The sequence below is a fragment of the Aotus nancymaae genome, unplaced genomic scaffold, assembly GCF_030222135.1.
Source record: "Aotus nancymaae isolate 86718 unplaced genomic scaffold, 86718_ANA_hifiasm-v0.15.2.pri h1tg000057l, whole genome shotgun sequence".
NCBI lineage: Eukaryota > Metazoa > Chordata > Mammalia > Primates > Aotidae > Aotus > Aotus nancymaae.
In genome coordinates this window covers 14194039-14213045 of record NW_026988471.1, presented here as the reverse complement: position 1 = coordinate 14213045, position 19007 = coordinate 14194039, and the positions used below count along the sequence as shown (strand labels likewise).

The following is a 19007-nucleotide window of genomic DNA, read 5'->3' as shown; positions in this document are numbered from 1 at the left end:
AACTGATTACATGTGTGTTTCCTTTATTAGCTAATTTTTAAAAATAGTGTACTAAATTATCCTTTGCAGTGTAATATCCCCTCCCCAATCCTCCTTATAGGGAAAAAGGTGGAAGCAATTCTCTATGTGTTTATAGTTAAATTATGAGAGATTTTCTCTTTTATCTATTTCATGACTTTTTTTTTTAAATTGAGATGGAGTCTGTTGCCAGGCTGGAGTGCAGTGGCATGATCTCAGCTCACTGCAACCTTTGACTCCCTGGTTCAAGCGATTCTCCTGCCTGAGCCTTGCAGGTAGCTGGGATTACAAGCACGTGCCACCACATCCAGCTAATTTTTGTATTTTTAGTAGAGACAGGGTTTCATCATGTTGGCCAGAATGGTCTCTGACCTCGTGATCCACCTGCCTCAGCCTCCCAAAATGTATTTTTATGACTTTTTAAAATCAATTGTATTATCCTTATAGTGAAGTAAATATGCTTTGAAATAATGCTGTTCTTTTTAATTTTTAAATTCATTAAGTCCTCTCCTTGCTTTCAAAAAAGATGAGAAATGGAATCACTTTCCTTCTTCCTATTCCAGTTTTTTACATCATAAAAGTTATAATTGCTATTTTTTACTTGTTTATCTTGAAAAACTTCAAACCCCTATAAAAATGACAAGGATTAAAAAAAATACCAATATACTCTTCCCTTGATTTGTCAGTCGTTAACATTTTATCGCGGTTCTTTCTCTCTGTTTCCCTGTGTGTATGTTTGTGTGTATTTGTATATTTGCTGAGCCATAAGAGTGACTGAATTTTAAGAACTCAATTTGAAATCAAAATGTAAGCAATTTTGAAACTAAAATCTTTAGGAGATACTGTCTAGTCAGTGTCCTTGACAGCTTTTAATAAAGAGCAGCCTTTCATTTCTGTGTGGTTGTATCGAGCACCACTATTAGTGAAGTGCATCTATGATATGGTGCTTCTAGAACATAATGCTTCTATATTAGGAAGGAGTTCTCACAATTTTATTATATATTTGAACTATCAACACAAAATAAGAGCATGTTCCTCTAAAATGCCAAATGTTATTAGCTGCACAGTAAGTTGTAATGTAAAAGGAACTAATTTGATTTAATAACTGGAAAAATATTATAGTACTAATCTATATCTCATCATAGCTGAGTAATTTTAATCCGCTGCCACACTGTTCTGGAATATACCCGTTTGGTTCAGTAGCATTGTGTAGTCATTGACAAGGCAGGCTGATAGTTCAAGTTCAGATATTGGTGCCACTACTTACTGTGTGACCTTGGACAAATTTTTTATTTTTATCTTTTTTAAAATTTGAGATAAACGTCATCCAACTCAAAATGTCATAGGCAAATTCTTAAATCTGAGATTGTTACCTCATCCACAAATTGGAGATGATAACAGTATACGAGGAAAAGATAATTGTGATGAAGTATAATTCATGGTGCATAGTAAGCCTTCAGAAGTTATTAATATTGTTTCATTCTTGTTTACCATATTGGGGGTTTTGATTATTATTATAACTTGCAACTTGTCTTCATGACAACCGCTTCCTCACATTCTAGCTTTTCCTACTTATCTCTTCTTGGCACTTGGGTAGGAGGGCCAAAAAATCAGCTTCATCTTATGTGAAACTGGTTAGGACTTATTGTCAGAAATGGGCTTTAAATTGCTTTCTTCCTGAATTAGACGGCTTCAGGCCTTCATCAAAAGAGCTCTAGTCTGCCCCAGCCCATACACTTCTCTAATCACTAACATGATTTTGATGTTTCACTGCTCAGAAATCCTCTATCACTCCCATTTCATGCAAAAAAAATCAGATATCCTTAATAATAGTGGTTGCTTTTAATTGAAGCACTTAGTTATACGCCAGACATTGTATTACATGCCTCGCATTTATTATTTTATTTTATGTTTCTGTTTAATTTCTCAACAACCCCATGAGGAAAGTGTTGCCATCCATCTCCAGTATACAAATAAGGAAACTGAGGCTGTGATCTATTGAGTGACTTCTTGGTCAAAGTAACATTGTCAGGAAGTGGCAAACATGAGCACTGGGTCTGGGCCCGACACCTCCAGAGCCTGTGCTTTCAAAGAATGAAACTGTACCGCCTTTTCAGCCTTGTATTCAGTCTCTTGGTTACCTAGGTGAGAAGGCCTAGCCTTCCTTAGCTTTCTCTCACCTAATTTACCACCCACGCATCTGTGCTTTAATCTCTCCCTGAACATTCTTTGTCCTTTGAACTCTTTTGCTGTTTTTTTCTCGTTGTTCTATGTCTGGATTATATTTTCCCACACTTCCATTTATATACATCCTAATTATCCTTTGTAATCCTGTTCAGATGCCTCATCCTCTCTGAAGCCTTTCAGGGTTCTATTCACTCTTCCTCCAAAATAGTTGTTCACATTTATATTAGTGATTTGGATAATAGTCACTTTTAAAGTCTTGCTGTTCCATGGTATTATTAGTTCTTTGAAGGCAGAGACCGTGTAATTTTTTAAATCTCTGTATCATTAAGCACAAACTATAGTGCTTTGATGCTGCTGATAATTATTGTGATGATTCTTTTTACGACAATGATGGTTACTATTTATTAAGTACTTCCTCTGTGCCACATAATTTGCTAGGTGCTTTGTAAATGTCATCTTGGTTTCACAGACTCCAGGAGACACACTCTTGGGACCTTTGTCTGTGTCACTATAACCTGGGAAGGATAATATTCATGATTTTTATCTAGAGTTCTTAGGAAAGTCTGTGGCCAGGATTCAGTTAGGGCCATCAGATTTTTTTTTAATCGTCTTTCCATTACATTGTGCTGTCTGTTCACCTTGCAAAAGGTTCACCAGAAATATTTGTAGTATTCTTGCACCCTAATTATTTCCATTTCTGATAAATATTAAGGAGTCTTAAAGGTAAAATTAACAACTGACTTGCTACATTTAGGAAACTCTTAAACCAGTTGTCCACAACATGTTGTAGTTTCCTTTACTCTTAAATACAAATAATTCTATCTTTTAAATTGCCTTAAGATAGCATTTGACAAGTATATTAAATAATACATACTGAGAGACATACTCAGTGGCATTGTAGAATTTTATTCTCAGAAGTTTAAAAAAAAAGTCTTGTAATCTTATCAGAGCATGGAATTTGATTTGAGGTAAGTTAGACCAGCACTCAGTCTAGGTGATTTATAGCTAAAAGCCTTATAAGGATCTCGTTACAACAAAACCTATATAATTCAGTGCTTTAGCGTGGGTCTTCGAGCCCTTGTGGAGGTGAGTCTTCTCTATGGATAACCCCTTAAGAGGTATAGATAATAATCCATTGACATAATCAAATAAGATATTCATTTGGGGTTACAGGAAAAGAGATTCCAGTACTAGATGGAACATTGTACAAACTGTCCCCTTTTCTGAAACATTTTAAACTCCACAGCCCTATAATAACCAAGTATTCATATTTTACTTTTGTAGTATAAAATTTGATACTCTTACAACATATTGAAATTCTAATCATCTGGGAAAAGTGGTTGAATGAACTTGAGCTTTGAGGTCATACCGCACTATTATACATTTGTGTGGGCATATTATATCATTTCCCTGAAGTTTGTTGGTTCAGCTGTAAAAAGTAACTTATGATACCTACTTTGCTTAATTATTGTCAATTAGTAATCATGTATATAAAATTACTACAATGGAATCTTGCACTATTGGTGTTATTAACAGAAATAAGTCTTAATAGTTATAAAATTTTGAAATAAACTAGCCAAGGGTATGTGTCTGCTTTATATAACTCATTTTAATAAGATGCGGTTTAAAAATTACATTCATTTTACATAGGTTTTAAATACCTAATACAGTTTGCAGTAAGCCATTTAAAAACCAAAATTTTTCCTTTCAAGAGGAAAAAAATGAAGTCATCCAGCAAACAAGGGTTAGGTCAGTGACCACATTTGATTAATGGAAGGGGGAAAATACGACTTAGGAGTTTACACATACCTCTGGATTTTGCCCTGCAGAGAGGAGCTGGTTTCATCTGAGGACCTGCTGGAGTGGCTGCGGCCTTTCTGTGCTGATGACGCCTGGCCAGTGCGGCCCCGCATTCACGTGCTGCAGATTTTGGGGCAATCATTTCACCTGACTGAGGAGGACAGCAAGCTCCTCGTGTTCTTTAGAACTGAAGCCATTCTCAAAGCCTCTTGGCCCCAGAGACAGGTAAGGGAGTGTTTGAATGATTATTTTTCTTACTAACAATAATTAGGCCAAGCAGGTGGCTCACACCTGTAATCCCAGCATTTTTGGAGGCAGAGGCAGGCGGATCACCTGAGGCCAGGAGTTTGAGACCAGCCTAGCCAACATAGCGAAACCCCATCTCTACTAAAACTACAAAAATTAGCCAGGCGTGGTGGCACGCACCTGTAGTCCCAGCTACTCAGGAGACTGAGGCAGGAGAATCGCTTAAACCTGGGAGGCATAGATTGCAGTGGGTGAAATTACACCACTGCACTCCAGCCTGGGCGACAGAGCGGGACTCCATCTCAAAAGAAAAAAAAAACAATAATTAGAGGTCAGTTCTTGATTTCTTTAAACTGTCAACTAGCTAATCATCTTGGTAATGCAAACTTTCCAATATATTTATCAATCAGCTATTTAGTAGTTGAATATTTGCAACAAAGTTTATTTTTATTTTTCCATATGCTTGAACATGCATATGCATGGTAGATGATGTCTTCCACACAGAACACTTGGACATTATTTTTCTCTTAATAGAAGATAGTGTGGTCCACAGCATCAGTTAATTATAGTGGCCTACTCTTTCCCAGGAAAAATGCAGATCTGAATGGAAATATAGTGGACAGTTTAGCTAGTTCATTTCTTTCATGCTCTGCCCAGGTTCTAAAATGCTGACCCTTCTCCCTATACTTAGAGGGACACAATGTAGGAGAGACAGAGATCTTAGTTTCTCTATGTGGTACTTCAGGGCTCACTCAGTCCATCTTGTCTCTGGAACCTTCTCTGACCATTGCAAGCTTACTGGATCCTTGAATTCCACATATTTGAGCCTTAATTATTTATTATTATTACATTACTCTTAAAAGTTTTATTTTCCCACCACCATGAAAACTGAAGCCCTAGAGGATGTATTTACTGTCTTTTGATTCTAAGTATCCTGTGCACATACTCAGATTTTAAATCTTTACTGATTGAATACATAAGAATGTTAATTCCTAAATCAAAGAAATATGATGGCTTTTGAAGCTTGGCTTAAATTTTAAATTGATGCATCCTAAGGACATAGGGTCGGGAATCTTAATCACGTGCTTTAGCATGCAGGGTTAGGTCATCATTGTCAGAAAGTGTTAGAAACCAGGACTTCCCTGATAATCTCTGTTGCAAAAGAGTTTCCTAGAGGTCTAACTTCAACTCATTCTACCTTCTAACTTTAAAGCAAGTTTATAATTTATATGCTTATTACTATATCTAAAGAAAAATAAATTTAAAAAAAAGAATCCGATTTTAAGAATATCTTGGGGATCATCACAGAATATCTTTATAATTATCATCAGATATAGTCTTATTTCCCTCTGTGAGATGGAGAGGTCAATACTATTGTTTGCTTTCAGAGTTAGAGAAACCGAGATTCAAAAAAGATAGACCTATCAAGGATTCTTTAGTCTTGTCAAATGGCTGAAGTGGATTGTAGTTAAAAAGTCATGAATATCGGCCGGGCGCGGTGGCTCAAGCCTGTAATCCCAGCACTTTGGGAGGCCGAGGCGGGTGGATCACGAGGTCAAGAGATCGAGACCATCCTGGTCAACATGGTGAAACCCCGTCTCTACTAATACAAAAAATTAGCTGGGCACGGTGGCGCGTGCCTGTAATCCCAGCTACTCAGGAGGCTGAGGCAGGAGAATTGCCTGAACACAGGAGGCGGAGGTTGCAGTGAGCCGAGATCGCGCCATTGCACTCCAGCCTGGGTAACAAGAGCGAAACTCCATCTCAAAAAAAAAAAAAAAAAAAAAAAAAAAAGTCATGAATATCAGAATCATACTCTCCTACTCTCTCTGAAGCACTGTGACCTTAACATGTTCAGTCTCAACATTTTGCCTTGAATTACCTCAGGAAACCACTTGCAATTTATTTTTTTAAAAAGCAGGCTAGGAACACGAAGGCAATAGGCCGTAAGCTCTATTCCAGGTATGGGGCATAGAAGTTGGAGATGTGCTTGTTTTCAGCAAATGTGAAGGTTCATGTGGCATCCCTGGGGTAAACCCTATATTAGATCACATTATTTTTGCTCTGTGGAACTTTAGGTTCTGACTCAGGTCCTGAAGCAAATGAATGTGACTACAGTTATGTACTTTCCTCTCACAGCCTTCACTTTTCAAGTTCTCAACCTCAATCCGTGTCCCCTTCCTGCCAGGATGATGAAGCTGATTTCTCTGGTTGCAGCCTCACTTTATGTGATGTCAGATTCCTAATATTCTAAAGATACTAGGAAACAGTGTAGAAGTTGGGAAAAAGGGAAAAGTCCATATTTTCTGACATATTGAAAGACTAGAACATACACTTTGATATTTGAGCCCAAGCTCTTTATAAATGAATATCTTTGCTCTTTCTTCTTTTAAGCGTTTCTTAATGTTCTAATTACTCAGGGAACAAGTTGTAACTTTAATATGAGTTCAAAGATTTCTGAATATTTTTGAGATTTTAGTTCCTTGATAGCTTAACTTTTTCCAGAACCAAGACTTAAGGCAACTTGGCTTGTAACTAAGATTGTTTTCTCGAGCACCTTTCCAAACTGACTTGACTTTATTGTTACAAATGCCAACTATTTTCTCTCATTTGCCAAATCCATATGTAATTGCATTTCACCAATATTTCTTCTGTGGTGGTGGAAACTTTTTCAGCCTCGGAATGACTCTAGTACAAGTCATCTCACATCCCCCTCGCCGTTTGCATTTTCTCTCCTCTGTGCGTTCCCCTTACGTAAGCACATTTTCCCTGTTCTTTGTACGTAATGATCTGGATTTGTTAAGCATGTGGTAGTGCAAATAAGAAAGCCACCACAATGGCTTAATGATGCCCCTCACCTATCTAGAGTCTTCTCTGGAAGTAAATCAGTGAGTGCCCCCTCCTCCTCTAGAAATTAAAGATGTCTATCTGGCATTACTGACTGAAATCCATTTTGAAGGACAGGTGCATTTGATGGAGGAATATGATTTATAATCATTAATAACTTCTTGTTACTTGATGGATGAATGCAGAAAAAAATTGCGTTTAGAACAGAAACACCAACAACTTCTGGAATGTTACAAAACTATGCCCGTAGTTTAAATTGTCTCTTAAATTATTGTTTTTCAAAAATTGTGTTGCCTTTCTTGAGAGCATTAGAAAGATCAGCGCTCTAGTAGGCAGACAGTATGTGTGTCCATCCCTCTACCACTGGTTTTATAATTTGGAGGAAGATTCTTAATCAGTGTGCTTGGCTGCTTGGTGTGTAAAATGGCAGCTTGAAGTAGAGGAGATAGAGGATGGTGGGTCCCCCTCATCATTTCTGTCACCCACAATAAACGGCACTCTGCATCTCCATATCCCAGACACCTAGGAGATCCCTAGGTCAAGTATTGACTGTACGAGCGCTTGTTTTTTTCATTTTCTCTCTATTCCCTTTGTTCTCAGAGGTACTTTGGGTGATATTAAGGACAGAGATGAGTTCTTACAGAGTAAGGATAAGAATAGATAATGATATTGCAATGTTCAATTACCAAAAAATGTGGGACTGCTGCCTTCACTGTGGTGGCTAACCCACTTAGGCAGACTTTGCATATATCAGAGAGAGACTTAATATTTAATTATCCTCTAGGTGCCCAAAGTAGTGGCCCCACAAATCAATGTGTTGCTGGGAAACCAGCCAGCTCCTGCAAAATTAAACACAGAATCTCTGGTTCTTGCTATCTCACTGGTTCTCAGAGAAACAGTAATTTCTAGTTTTCTAATGATTAGTTAACAGAATTAAAAATTCAGAGGCCCTCATTTTTTAACAGTTTGAGAGGCTTTTATTTCCATTCCAGAAGTACGCCCCAGCTTGGGGTGGGAAGGAGAAAGAGAGGGACATGAGGGCAGGGGGAAGGGGATGAATGTGTTAATCCTTGTGGTATGGTTTATCTGAGTTTTTCAGCTTTTGTAATTTTCTAGCTAACTGGTGCATGAAAAATATGGGGCAAAATATGGTTATTTCCTTTAAAAAATTCCATACCTTATCACCTCAAACTTTTTTTCCCCATTTTTATGTAAAAAAGAACATGTGGCTTAGTTTCACCTTTTAAAATCTCAGTATGTCTGAATTGGTGGTTAAGTGATCACCAAAAGAATTAGTTTAAGACAGTTTCTAACCTCATTATAAATGCATGTATTTTGCCTACTTTGAAATGTTCAGGGACATGTTAACCCTTTTCAAAATGCAATTTGACTATATTTCCAAAATATTAGTAAAATATACCCTTGCCTCTCAGAGCTCTGAGAACAGTAACAAAAGTCCAGTATGCCAAGCTACATTTAGAGCCTTACACGTAATTTACTGTTACCTTAAATGTCTTCAAAGCTAAGTTCATGATTTACTTAACCAGATATAGGATAATATTTGAATTTAAAAATATGTGTGCACACACCTATATAATATATCCCCAATAGCCGTGAAATCACAAATTCCTAGAACTAGATGAGACTTTCAAAAGCATCCCGGTTCAGCAGTCATATTTTACAGAAAAGGATGTAGAAGTCCAGAAAGGAGAATGCCTTCCTCAGAGTTTAGCTTAAATATTTCCTTTTCTAAAATGACTGCACAGCCTAAATTAGCCACCTCAGTCACTATCTATTTTATTACTGTCTTAATTCTCTACAAATTACTCAGCACTGTCTGCTGACTTCTTCCTGCCTATCCTTATGTTTGTCTGTTTATTATATGAACTCTTTCTTCTTCCATTAGAATATAAATTCCATGAGAACAAGGATCTCACAAACACTCAATATGTTGAATAAATGAATATGAAATCTTTAAAAACTTGTCCAAGGTCACCCTTAAGATGGCAGGTCCAGGACTCCTGACTTTCCATCTGATGTTCTTGCCATTAATGATGAAGGATTAGACCTTGCCGCTTCCCCCTGATCTGCAAGCAAAGTGATTTGCTTGGAATAATGGGAAGGTTTCCTTACAGAGTGGCCTAGTGCTTATTTTTTTTATTAGTTTGCCCATGTTTGTCCTGATATGAGCAAGAGATTTGAAATGTTGAGATATAGCTTCTTGTGTCTTTTTTCCTAAGATAATTAAAGTTGAGAGAGCATCCATTTTAATTGGTCTTGCAAGTATGTGGAGATTTCGAGAGTTTCTCTTTATGAACAATTGGTTTTTTCCTTTAAATATTTGCCCTCTCGCCATTAGCATCACTGGGGGCAAAAGAGAGAGCCCTGGAATGTATACTGTGTGCACACTTATCTTTAAAACTGTCTTGGAAAGTGGTTCCCATCCTCTCTGTTTTAAATTAGGTCACATGACCAATTTAATGTGATGCATGGAACTCAAACCCAGTTCTGTCTGATCCTAAAACCTATATTCTTGGCCCTGTACTACACTACTTCTATTTGCCAGGGAAATATATAGCACTAATATTTGAGTAGCATTGGACTACATAAAGCATAGTCTTTTCCTGTTCGCACAGTGACTTTACCTGGATTAAATGTGATTAGAGATAAGAAATCAGGGGTTTGAACTCTTTCAAATAGAATAGAAAGCATTGCTTCATCTTTTACATTTGTGACTGTGTCTGTACATAGCACTGTATGTGTCAACTGCTGCTTAATTAAAATATTGAAAAATGCCGTGCCTAATAACTGTTACTTGAACAGGGCAATATGTGTGGAATATTCACCAAATATTCTTCAAGCATATATCGTTTGACATGCACTGTGCTACACTCTAAGGACAGAAAAATAGACAAGGCAATTAGTAGTAAAATATTTGGGCTTTTCTGCCACCAGTCACTAGCTCTGTGAGCTTGGAAAAGTTAGTAAATCTCTCATAACCTCAATTTCCTTGTCTAAAAGATGCAAATAATTATGCAATTATTGTAAGAGTTAAATAGGCTAATACCTCTAAAGCTATAATTTTGGTCCAGGTAAATGGACCTAATTGGTAAAGGGCCTCCACGTCAGTTGAGAGCATAGATCTATTAACAAAGAAGTAGATACTTTAAAGGGTTTAGATATTGTATTAGTTCATTCTCACGCTGCTATAAAGAACTAAGACTGGGTAGTTTATAAAGGAAAGAGGTTTAATTGACTCACAATTCCGCAGGGCTGGGGAGACCTCAGGAAACTTATAATCATGGAGGAAGGGGATGCAAACAGGTCCTTCTTCATGTGGCGGCAGGAAAGAGAAGAATGAGAACCAAGTGAAGGGGAAAGCCCCTATAAAAGCATCAGATCTTACTATCATGTGAACAGCATGGGGGAAATCTTCCCGCATGATTCAGTTTCCTCCCACCAGGTCCTTCCTACCACATGTGGAGATTATGGGAACTACAATTCAAAATGAGATGTGGGTGGGGACACAGCCAAACCGTATCCGGCACTTTGATAAAAGTCTGCACAGTACATGGGGGTCAAGGAAGGGCATGTAGCCACTGCATCTGGAAGCAGTGAGGAAAGGTTGCTCTGAAGAGACGATACTTAAACTGGATTCAGCCCAGCTGGGGTATGGTGTGAAGACAACGGCCACCAAGTAGAAGGAAGCAGACCAGATCCTGGGGAGCTGGGAGTGTCATGCTCAGGTTCGACTTTGTGCTGCTCAGGCAACACAGAAGGGTGTGGCCGGGGAAGTGACATGGTCACATCTGTGTTTAGGGAGAAGCCCTCTGACCTCTGCATGAACAATGGACTGGGGAGGTCTGGCTGGATGGATGCCAGATAGAAGACAAAAACGATGGTCTTATTGCCTGAACTGGCCCTGAACTTGGTACCAGCTGCGAAGGTACAGAGGGTAGAAAAGAAAGTTTAAAGCTTTAGTATCAGTGGACTTAGTGTCTGCTTAGATATGGGGCTTAGAAAAGAGTTTATTTTGCCTAAGTTACCAGGAGGAAGTGGTACTACCCAACTTGTTAGTACATGCAAGAGGAGAATCCAATTTTGTGGCAAATGACACTAATTTCAGGGAAGTCATTAGTATGTGTTATTGCCGAACAACACTTTTTGGAAGGTGGAAGTGGAGCTGTGGGGAGGCTCTGTTTATCCCCTTCACTCAAGCCTCCTTTCTTCATAGCCTTAATGTGTCTTAGTTAACAGTGACCACTTCCTAGGAAGTAAACTTGAGTTTAGCAAATGTCACTGGATGAGGTCTGCTCTAATGCCATCTCTGCATACTCCTTTCCCAGGTTCAGGTTAAGATTAAATTGGGCTTTGTAATGGGCTAATTATGTCCAAGTGCCTTCTGCTTAGAGGCGTAATGACCTCAGCAGTGATGCTCTTTAGTTAACACGTTGCACAACAATATCTTCTCTTCAGTCCTCTTACGAATAAGTGAGAAAAACAAAGGAAAGGGAAAAACATTATCAGGAAAAATAAAAGTGTGTGCATGTTGGGCACTGGTAGAGGAAATAGAATAATAACTTTTCATTTGGAAATTTGAGATTTATAAAAAGTTCTGTAAATTATGCAAAGTATTCTGTATACTTTTTACTCAGATTCATTGAATATTAACATCTCAGATAACAAAACTACATTGTTTCAATACTATCATCTAATTTACACATAATTCAAATACTGTTCGTTGTCCCACTAGTGTCTTTTTTCTGGTCCACATCTAATATAGGTTGCACATTGCATTTCTTTATTTTTTAAATTTTTGTGGGTACATAGTAGGTGTATATATTTTGGGGTTACATGAGATATTTTGATACAGGCATGCAGTGCACAAAAATCACATTGAGATAAATGGGGTATCACCTCAAGCATTTATCCTTTCTGTTACAAAGAATCTAAGTTATACTTTTATTTTAAAATATACAATTAAATTATTTTTTACTGTAGTCATCCTGTTATGCTAATACTAGCTCTTATTTACTCTTTCTATTTTTGTACCTATTAATCATCTTCACTACCCCCAAATCCCCCACCACCCTTCCCAGCCTCTGATTACCATCCTTCTATTCTTTATCTGCATGAGTTCAATAATTTTAATATTTAGCTCCCACAAATAAGTGAAAATGTGAGAAGTGTATCTTTCTGTGCCTGGCTTATTTCATTTAACATAATGACCTCCAGTTCCATCTGTGTTGTTGCGAATCTCAGGATCTCATTCCTTTTCTGACTGAATAGTACTCTATTGTGTATATGTACCACATTTGCTTTATCTGTTCATCTGCTAATGGACTCTTAGGTAGCTTCCATATTTGGCTGTTGTGAACAGTTTTGCAACGGACATGGGACTGCAGATATCTCTCTGATATACTGATTTCTTTTTTTGGGGGTATATACCAAACAGTGAGATTGCTGGATCACATGGTAGCTCTATTTTTAGTTTTGTGAGGAACTTCCAAGCTGTTCTCCATAGTTTTTGTACTAATTTATATTCCAACCAATAGTTCCTTTTTCTTCATATTCTTGTCAGCATTGGTTATTGCCTGTCTTTTGGATATAAACCATTTTAACCGAGGTGAGATAATATCTCACTGTAGTTTTGATTTGCATTTCTCTGATAATCAGTGATGTTGAGCGCCTTTTCATGTACCCATTTGCCATTTATATGTCTTCCTTTGAGAAATTTCTATTCAGATTTTCTCCCCTTAATCAGATAATTAATTTTTTTCTATAGTTGTTTGAACTCCTTATATATTCTGGTTATTAATCCCTTGTCAAACTGGTAGTTTGTAAGTATTTTTTCCCGTTCTGTGAGTTGTCTCTTCACTTTGTTGATTGTCCCTTTGCTGTGCAGAAGCTTTTAACTTGATGTGATTCCATTTGTCCATTTTCTGCTTTGGTCACGTGTGCTTGTGGGTATTACTCAAGAAATCTTTGCCTAGTTCCAGTGTTCTGGAGAGTTTCCCCAATATTTTCTTTTACTGATTTCATAGTTTGAGGTCTTAGAATTAGGTCTTTAACTCTTTTGGCACCTTTGTCAAAAATGGGTTTACTGTAGATGCTTGGATTTATCTCTGAGTTCTCTGTTCTGTCCCATTGATGTTTGCATCTCTTTTGATGCTACTGCCCTGCTATTTTGGTTGCTGTAGCTCCACAGTATAATAGAAAGTCAGGTAATAGGATTCCTCTAGTTTTGTTGTTTTTGCTCATCAGAGCTTTGGCTTTCTCTGGGTCTTTGGAATTCCATATATTTAGTTTAGGATTTTTTTTTCTATTCTGTAAAGTATGTCATTGGTATTTTGAGAGGGATTGCATTAAATCTGTAGATTGCTTTGAGTAGTAACATTTGAACAGTATTTATTCATCAGTGATATTGGCCTGTAGTTTTTTGTTGTTGTTGTTTTTTGATGTGTCTTTGTCTGGCTTTAGTATCGGGGTAATACTGGCTCTCATAGAATTAGTTTGAAAGCATTTCCTCCTCTTCTGTTGTTTGAAATAGTTGGAATAGCATTGGTATTATTATTCTTTAAATGTTTGGTAGAATTTGGCAGTGAAGCTATCTGGTCCCAGGTTTTTCTTTACTGGGAGACTTATGCCTTTTGTCTCGTTACTTGTTATTGGTTTGTTCAGGTTTTAGATTTCTTCATGGTTCACTCTTGATAGGTTGCATGTGTCTAGGAATTTCTCCATTTCCTCTAGATTTTCCAACCTACTGGCATATATTTGCTCATAGTAGCCACTAATGATCCTTTGAGTTTCTACAGTATTGGTTGAAATGTCTCCTTTTTCGTCTCTGATTTTATTTATTTGGGTATTCTCTCACTTTTTGTTTTCAAGTTAATCTGTCTAAAGATTTGTCAATTTTATCTTTTGTTAGAAAAATAAACCAACGATTTGTTTTAGTGATCTTTTATATTTTTTCTTCATTTTCAATTCATTTATTTCTGCTCTGATCTTTATTATGTCTTTTTTCCTACTAATTTAGGGTTTCATTTCCTCTTACTTTTCTAGCTCTTTAAGATACAAGGTGGTTAGGTTGTTTATTTGAAGTTTTTTTTTCTTTTTTGATATAGCCACTTTAGGTATAAACTTCCTTCTTAGTCCTGCTTTTATAATAACCTGTAAGTTTTGGTATGCTATGTTTCCATTATCATTTGTTTCAATAAATTTTTCAGTTTTCTTCTTAATTTCTTCATTGGCCCACTGCTTGATAACATTTCAATTTTTGAATATTTTAAGACCTGTTTTGTGACCTAACATATGGTCTATCCTTCAGAATTATCCTTGTGATGACGAAAAGAAGTATATTCTCCAGCTGTTGGGGGAAATATTCTGTAAATACCTTTTACATCCATTTGATCTACAGCACGGATTAAGTCCAGTGTTTCTTTGTTGATTTTCTGTCTGGGCAATCTCTCCAATGCTGAAAGTTGGGTGTTGAAAAACAGGCAGTATTGGCCACCTGAAACCTTATCAAAGGAGTGGCTTTAACAGGCAGAGGTCTGTTTGCTAGAGGTTAGCTCTGTCACCTTTTGCTATTTCTGTGCATCTGTTGAAGCTGGGGGTTTTTGTTTTCTGAAGCCCTGCATACAAACACATCTCAATATGACTTCATTGTGTTCATGAAAGGGATTCCACAGGTTATTTTGCAACTTCAAATCAAGTGTCATTATATGAGTCTCTTAGGAGCAGGCTAGCAGCTTACCAATTCTTATAGAAGATAAAAGTATGGTGTTTATTGTTCTGAGTTACCTGGAGAAATAAAATAGTAGTAAAAAACGTTTTTAAAAAAGAATGTGGTGGTTACTACTGTCACTACTGCCAGTTAGAATCCTCTTCATGTTTGTAATTCTTTTCTATTTATAAAGTACTTTTAAATGTATTAAAAACTATATCATATTTGTAAATTTTCTAGAGATAAAATAAGCAACTGTCAACACCTATAAGGAAGACGTGTATTTCAGAAGTACTTCAATTTAAGATATCTGTGTTCACTTTCAGGAGCCACAGAGAAATCTAAGGTTAAGACTGTCTTCTACTGATAATAGGTGACTTAGTTCACTCTTTCAAGGACAGTGACTCTGTGTCTGATAAGAAGGCTGCAGCTACTTGACAAATTGACTTACACAACAAGGGCTAAAGTCACCTAATTCAATGAGGAGAGAAACAGTGCTTTCATAGACAGAAGGGAAAAAAATATTCTTATGTTTGAGTCACATTTGAATTTTGCTCTTTAAAATCCTGGAATATTCTGTTAGTACTCTCAACATTAAATAATCACTAACTTTTCTAGGTGGCTGTCAACTATTGGACACTTTTACCTCTAGGATTTTGCCACTTACTGTGGAAGGGGCAGAGATGTTAAAAAAGGTATACGTTAATTTCTTGTTCACTGAAGAAAAGGACAAAGTAAAAGAAAATGTGAAAAAATAGCAATTTATCTTGTTTATTTTCACTGATCTGTGGAAGGCATGCTCAAGAGTCATTTGAAATACCATACTTATTACACAAGTAAATGAGATTTTAAAAAGAGATGAAAGTCAACCTACAATTTTATTTTTCTAAAACTGACATATTTCTCTGTTTTCTTTTCCTATCCTGTCTGGTCTATAGGTGTGATTCTTAGTAGAAGGGACATAGCAAGTATTCAGCTTTTGACCAGGCACAGTGGTTCATGCTTGTAATCCCAGCACTCTGGGAGGCCAAGGCAGGAGGATTACTTGAGCCCAGGAGTTCAAGAGCAGCCTGAGCAACATAGAGAGACTCCATCTCTACAATAAAAAATAAAACAATTAGCCCAGCCTGGTGGCATGTGCCTGTGGTCTCAACTACTTGAGAGGCTGAGGCAGGAGGAGGGAGTCACTTGAGCCCAGGAGGTTCAGGCTACAGTGATCCCTGATTCATGCCACAGCACTCCAGCTTGGGTAAGAGTGAGACCCTGTCTTGAAAAAAAAAATCCAGCTTTTTGATTTTAATGTTTGGCACATTGTATGGATGATAATATAAGGAATACCTGTCATTTATTGTGTGCCTACCATGCGTCAGCCTTTGCCAGCTACTTTATTCTCATTATTTAATATTCACAACCATCATATAAGTATTTGTTATCTCTGTCCTATGGAAGAGGGAAAAAAAAAGCAAGCCTCAAAAAGGTCAGTAATGTCTCCAAAATAAACATTTTTCTGTATTATTTTATTAATTAAATTTACCTTTTGTCATTTATAATTCCTGTAGTGAAATATGTTGAAGCATTTGATAAATACCTGTAATTTCCATGTTAAAATATATTCTATAGCAAGTTCCCATTGTAACTACCTGGAGACTTATGTGAGTTCCCTGTACTCTTCGTGCTTTCATTAAATATATTTAGATGCTTGGAACATATATATTTTATAGGTACTGTACTACTTCCTAGAAGACAGAGAATTTGATTCTTTTCTAGGTCCACATCCATGCTAAGCCAGGTGCCTTATTTTCAATTATTTTAGAGAATTCAAATTTCTGTGATAGTCATACTAATCATGTGTTCTCACAACTTCAGGAAGCCTCTGAGACCCATTTGTTTCATTTTTTGTAAAACAATAATTCCTTCTCTAATTTTTTGCAGATAATGTGTTAGATTTATGACATAGTTGTTTCTTCAACTTAAGGTTAATTTTTCTAACTCTTAGTGAGCAATATTAGCTATAGTATGCACATACATTGGGCCAAAGCTATCTTTGAGAAAATAAGTAGATAACATTATCATTTCTATTGTACTATTTTGCAGGAAATGTATATGGATCATTTCTTTTGCTCCATGTTCCCTGCTGACCACTAGGATTTAATTATAGCTAAAACTCAGAGGAACTGGTGTCAATATTTTCTGCGTTTGGAACATACACAGTGTTCCCGAGCGTGCAGTCGTCCCCATGTTCTGGCCCCAGCATGCTTCATTTACCGCTTCAACCACAGTTCACCTTCATGAGCCACAAACTGCTACTCAGCATCCCTCTGTTGACTCCCCTCATCTCTACCTAGTCTTCTTTTTTTCCCCTCACCTCTACATGTCCAAATGCTACTCTTCCCTCAGATCCTTTCTCGTGTGCCACCTTGTCCACTTCCTGATCTCAGGTTAACATCTCTCTTCTTATAAACTATATGTCTCTTAAGACCTTTATCAAATGGAATGTGTTACAATAAAAGTCTTCTAACTACCACCTGAGGCTGGTACTCATGTATTAAATTGGAGATGATAAAATATGATATATGCATACCTTAAACATTCCTGTGAAACTATATAAATGAGCATTCATTTACCAAATATTTACTATAGAGCTAATGCCTTTTCTTAAATATCCAAGTTAACTATGCTTGCAGAGCAAACTAACACCTTCTTCCTGTGGTTTTATATGACTTAAATGAAGAGAATAGAAATGTCTACTTTGTATATGTTCATTTTTATATGTCTCATCACCATGTATGAAGACAGCTGATTTGCCGAGACTGCCAGTATCCATAATCTATTTCTCATGGAAAAGGACCCTCCCTTTGAATCATATCTTCATTTGCATAATCATATGCAGAACAGTTGGCAGTTTCAGCAAAACTAAAAGGGAACATGGAGAGCATTTGACTTTTTTATTCCAGAAGCTGAGTTGAATTGAGACGGATGTTTGAGATGGAATAATGCACATGGCTGTAGTCAGAGGAACACATTAAGTCCTTAATATCAGAGTAGGTCAACATAGGCAAATGGACAAGTTACAGGTTAGGAACATAGTAATGGGAGGAAGTACCATCACAAGGGGTAGATTGGGGCAAGATGTTTAGAACTGAAGCTGAGTGTAACAAGAGAGGGCTAGAATTTCCCTTTCAGTGGTGTGTGGCATGAGACAGAGAACTCCTCATAGGATTGGAAGACATAACCTTATCATTAATTGAGGATCGTCTATATATCTAATTTATCAGGCTTTGTCTTGCTTAATTCTCACAAATTGAATAGTGATCATCTTTCTGATCATTGTATCTCTAGTACAAAAAGTAGATGCTCAGTAAATATTTGTGGAATTGAATGAATATGACCCTGTGAAGTAGATGTCATTAGCACATCTTACAGATAAAGAAACTCAGACCTAGGCTAGGCTGTTCACACCAGGTTGCGTAGGTATTATAATAAGTGGTGAGGGGGAGCAAGCAGATGAGGGTTGGAATGAAAAACTAGGATTGTATGACTTTTGCTATGGAAAATATATGTTTATACTTTACTTTGTCACTGAAGACGGCTCTGTACAGTTCTACCTAATAGCCACTAAATTGTGAGAGTTCTTGTATACAGCCTTGAGACCTGTTTATAACACTGTTGACTAAAATTCAAACTTAGTTTGCTTTCTACTCCAGCCCTACGTTACCAGCAAGCCTTCTTATTTTTATCTTTAAATTGAGGTCGGTGAATGGATCCTTAGTGGTCAGTAGATTTGGAAAAGCTCTATTTTTTATTTCATTTTGTTTGGTGTTATATCTTTTTTTTTTGTTTTTGCCATAATTGATCATTTATAAGGCTATTTTATGGTTTAATAAAGGAAGGATAAGTCACAAAATACAGACCCATCTGTTAAACAGGTATGCCAATTTCCTGTGGTTCTTGTGTATGTTTCTTTCCTTAAACAAACAAACAGAAACCTCCAATTATGAAAACAATGCATGTTAAACCAAGGAAAGTACAGAAAGGAAGCCAAGAGTGATAATCACCAACAGATCTGTCATCCAAATGTAAACATTTTATTAAATATATATGTAGCCATCTTTCTGCTGCATGCTTTACACAAATCATATCATACTGTGTACAGGTTTTTCCCCCTCAAATTGTATCCTTCATA

The 19007-nt window shown here is 36.9% G+C and overlaps 1 protein-coding gene across 2 annotated transcripts in view; it reads left to right on the top strand.

Annotated features, from left to right (window-relative positions):
- The window catches only part of NBAS (NBAS subunit of NRZ tethering complex), a 372519-nt gene that overhangs the window by 321942 nt on the left and 31570 nt on the right, over nucleotides 1-19007 (top strand). For both annotated transcript variants that reach the window (XM_064363868.1, XM_064363867.1), the window contains one exon: nucleotides 4035-4230. In XM_064363868.1, coding sequence (XP_064219938.1) covers nucleotides 4035-4230 — 196 coding nt within the window. The remainder of the gene's footprint in view (nucleotides 1-4034; nucleotides 4231-19007) is intronic.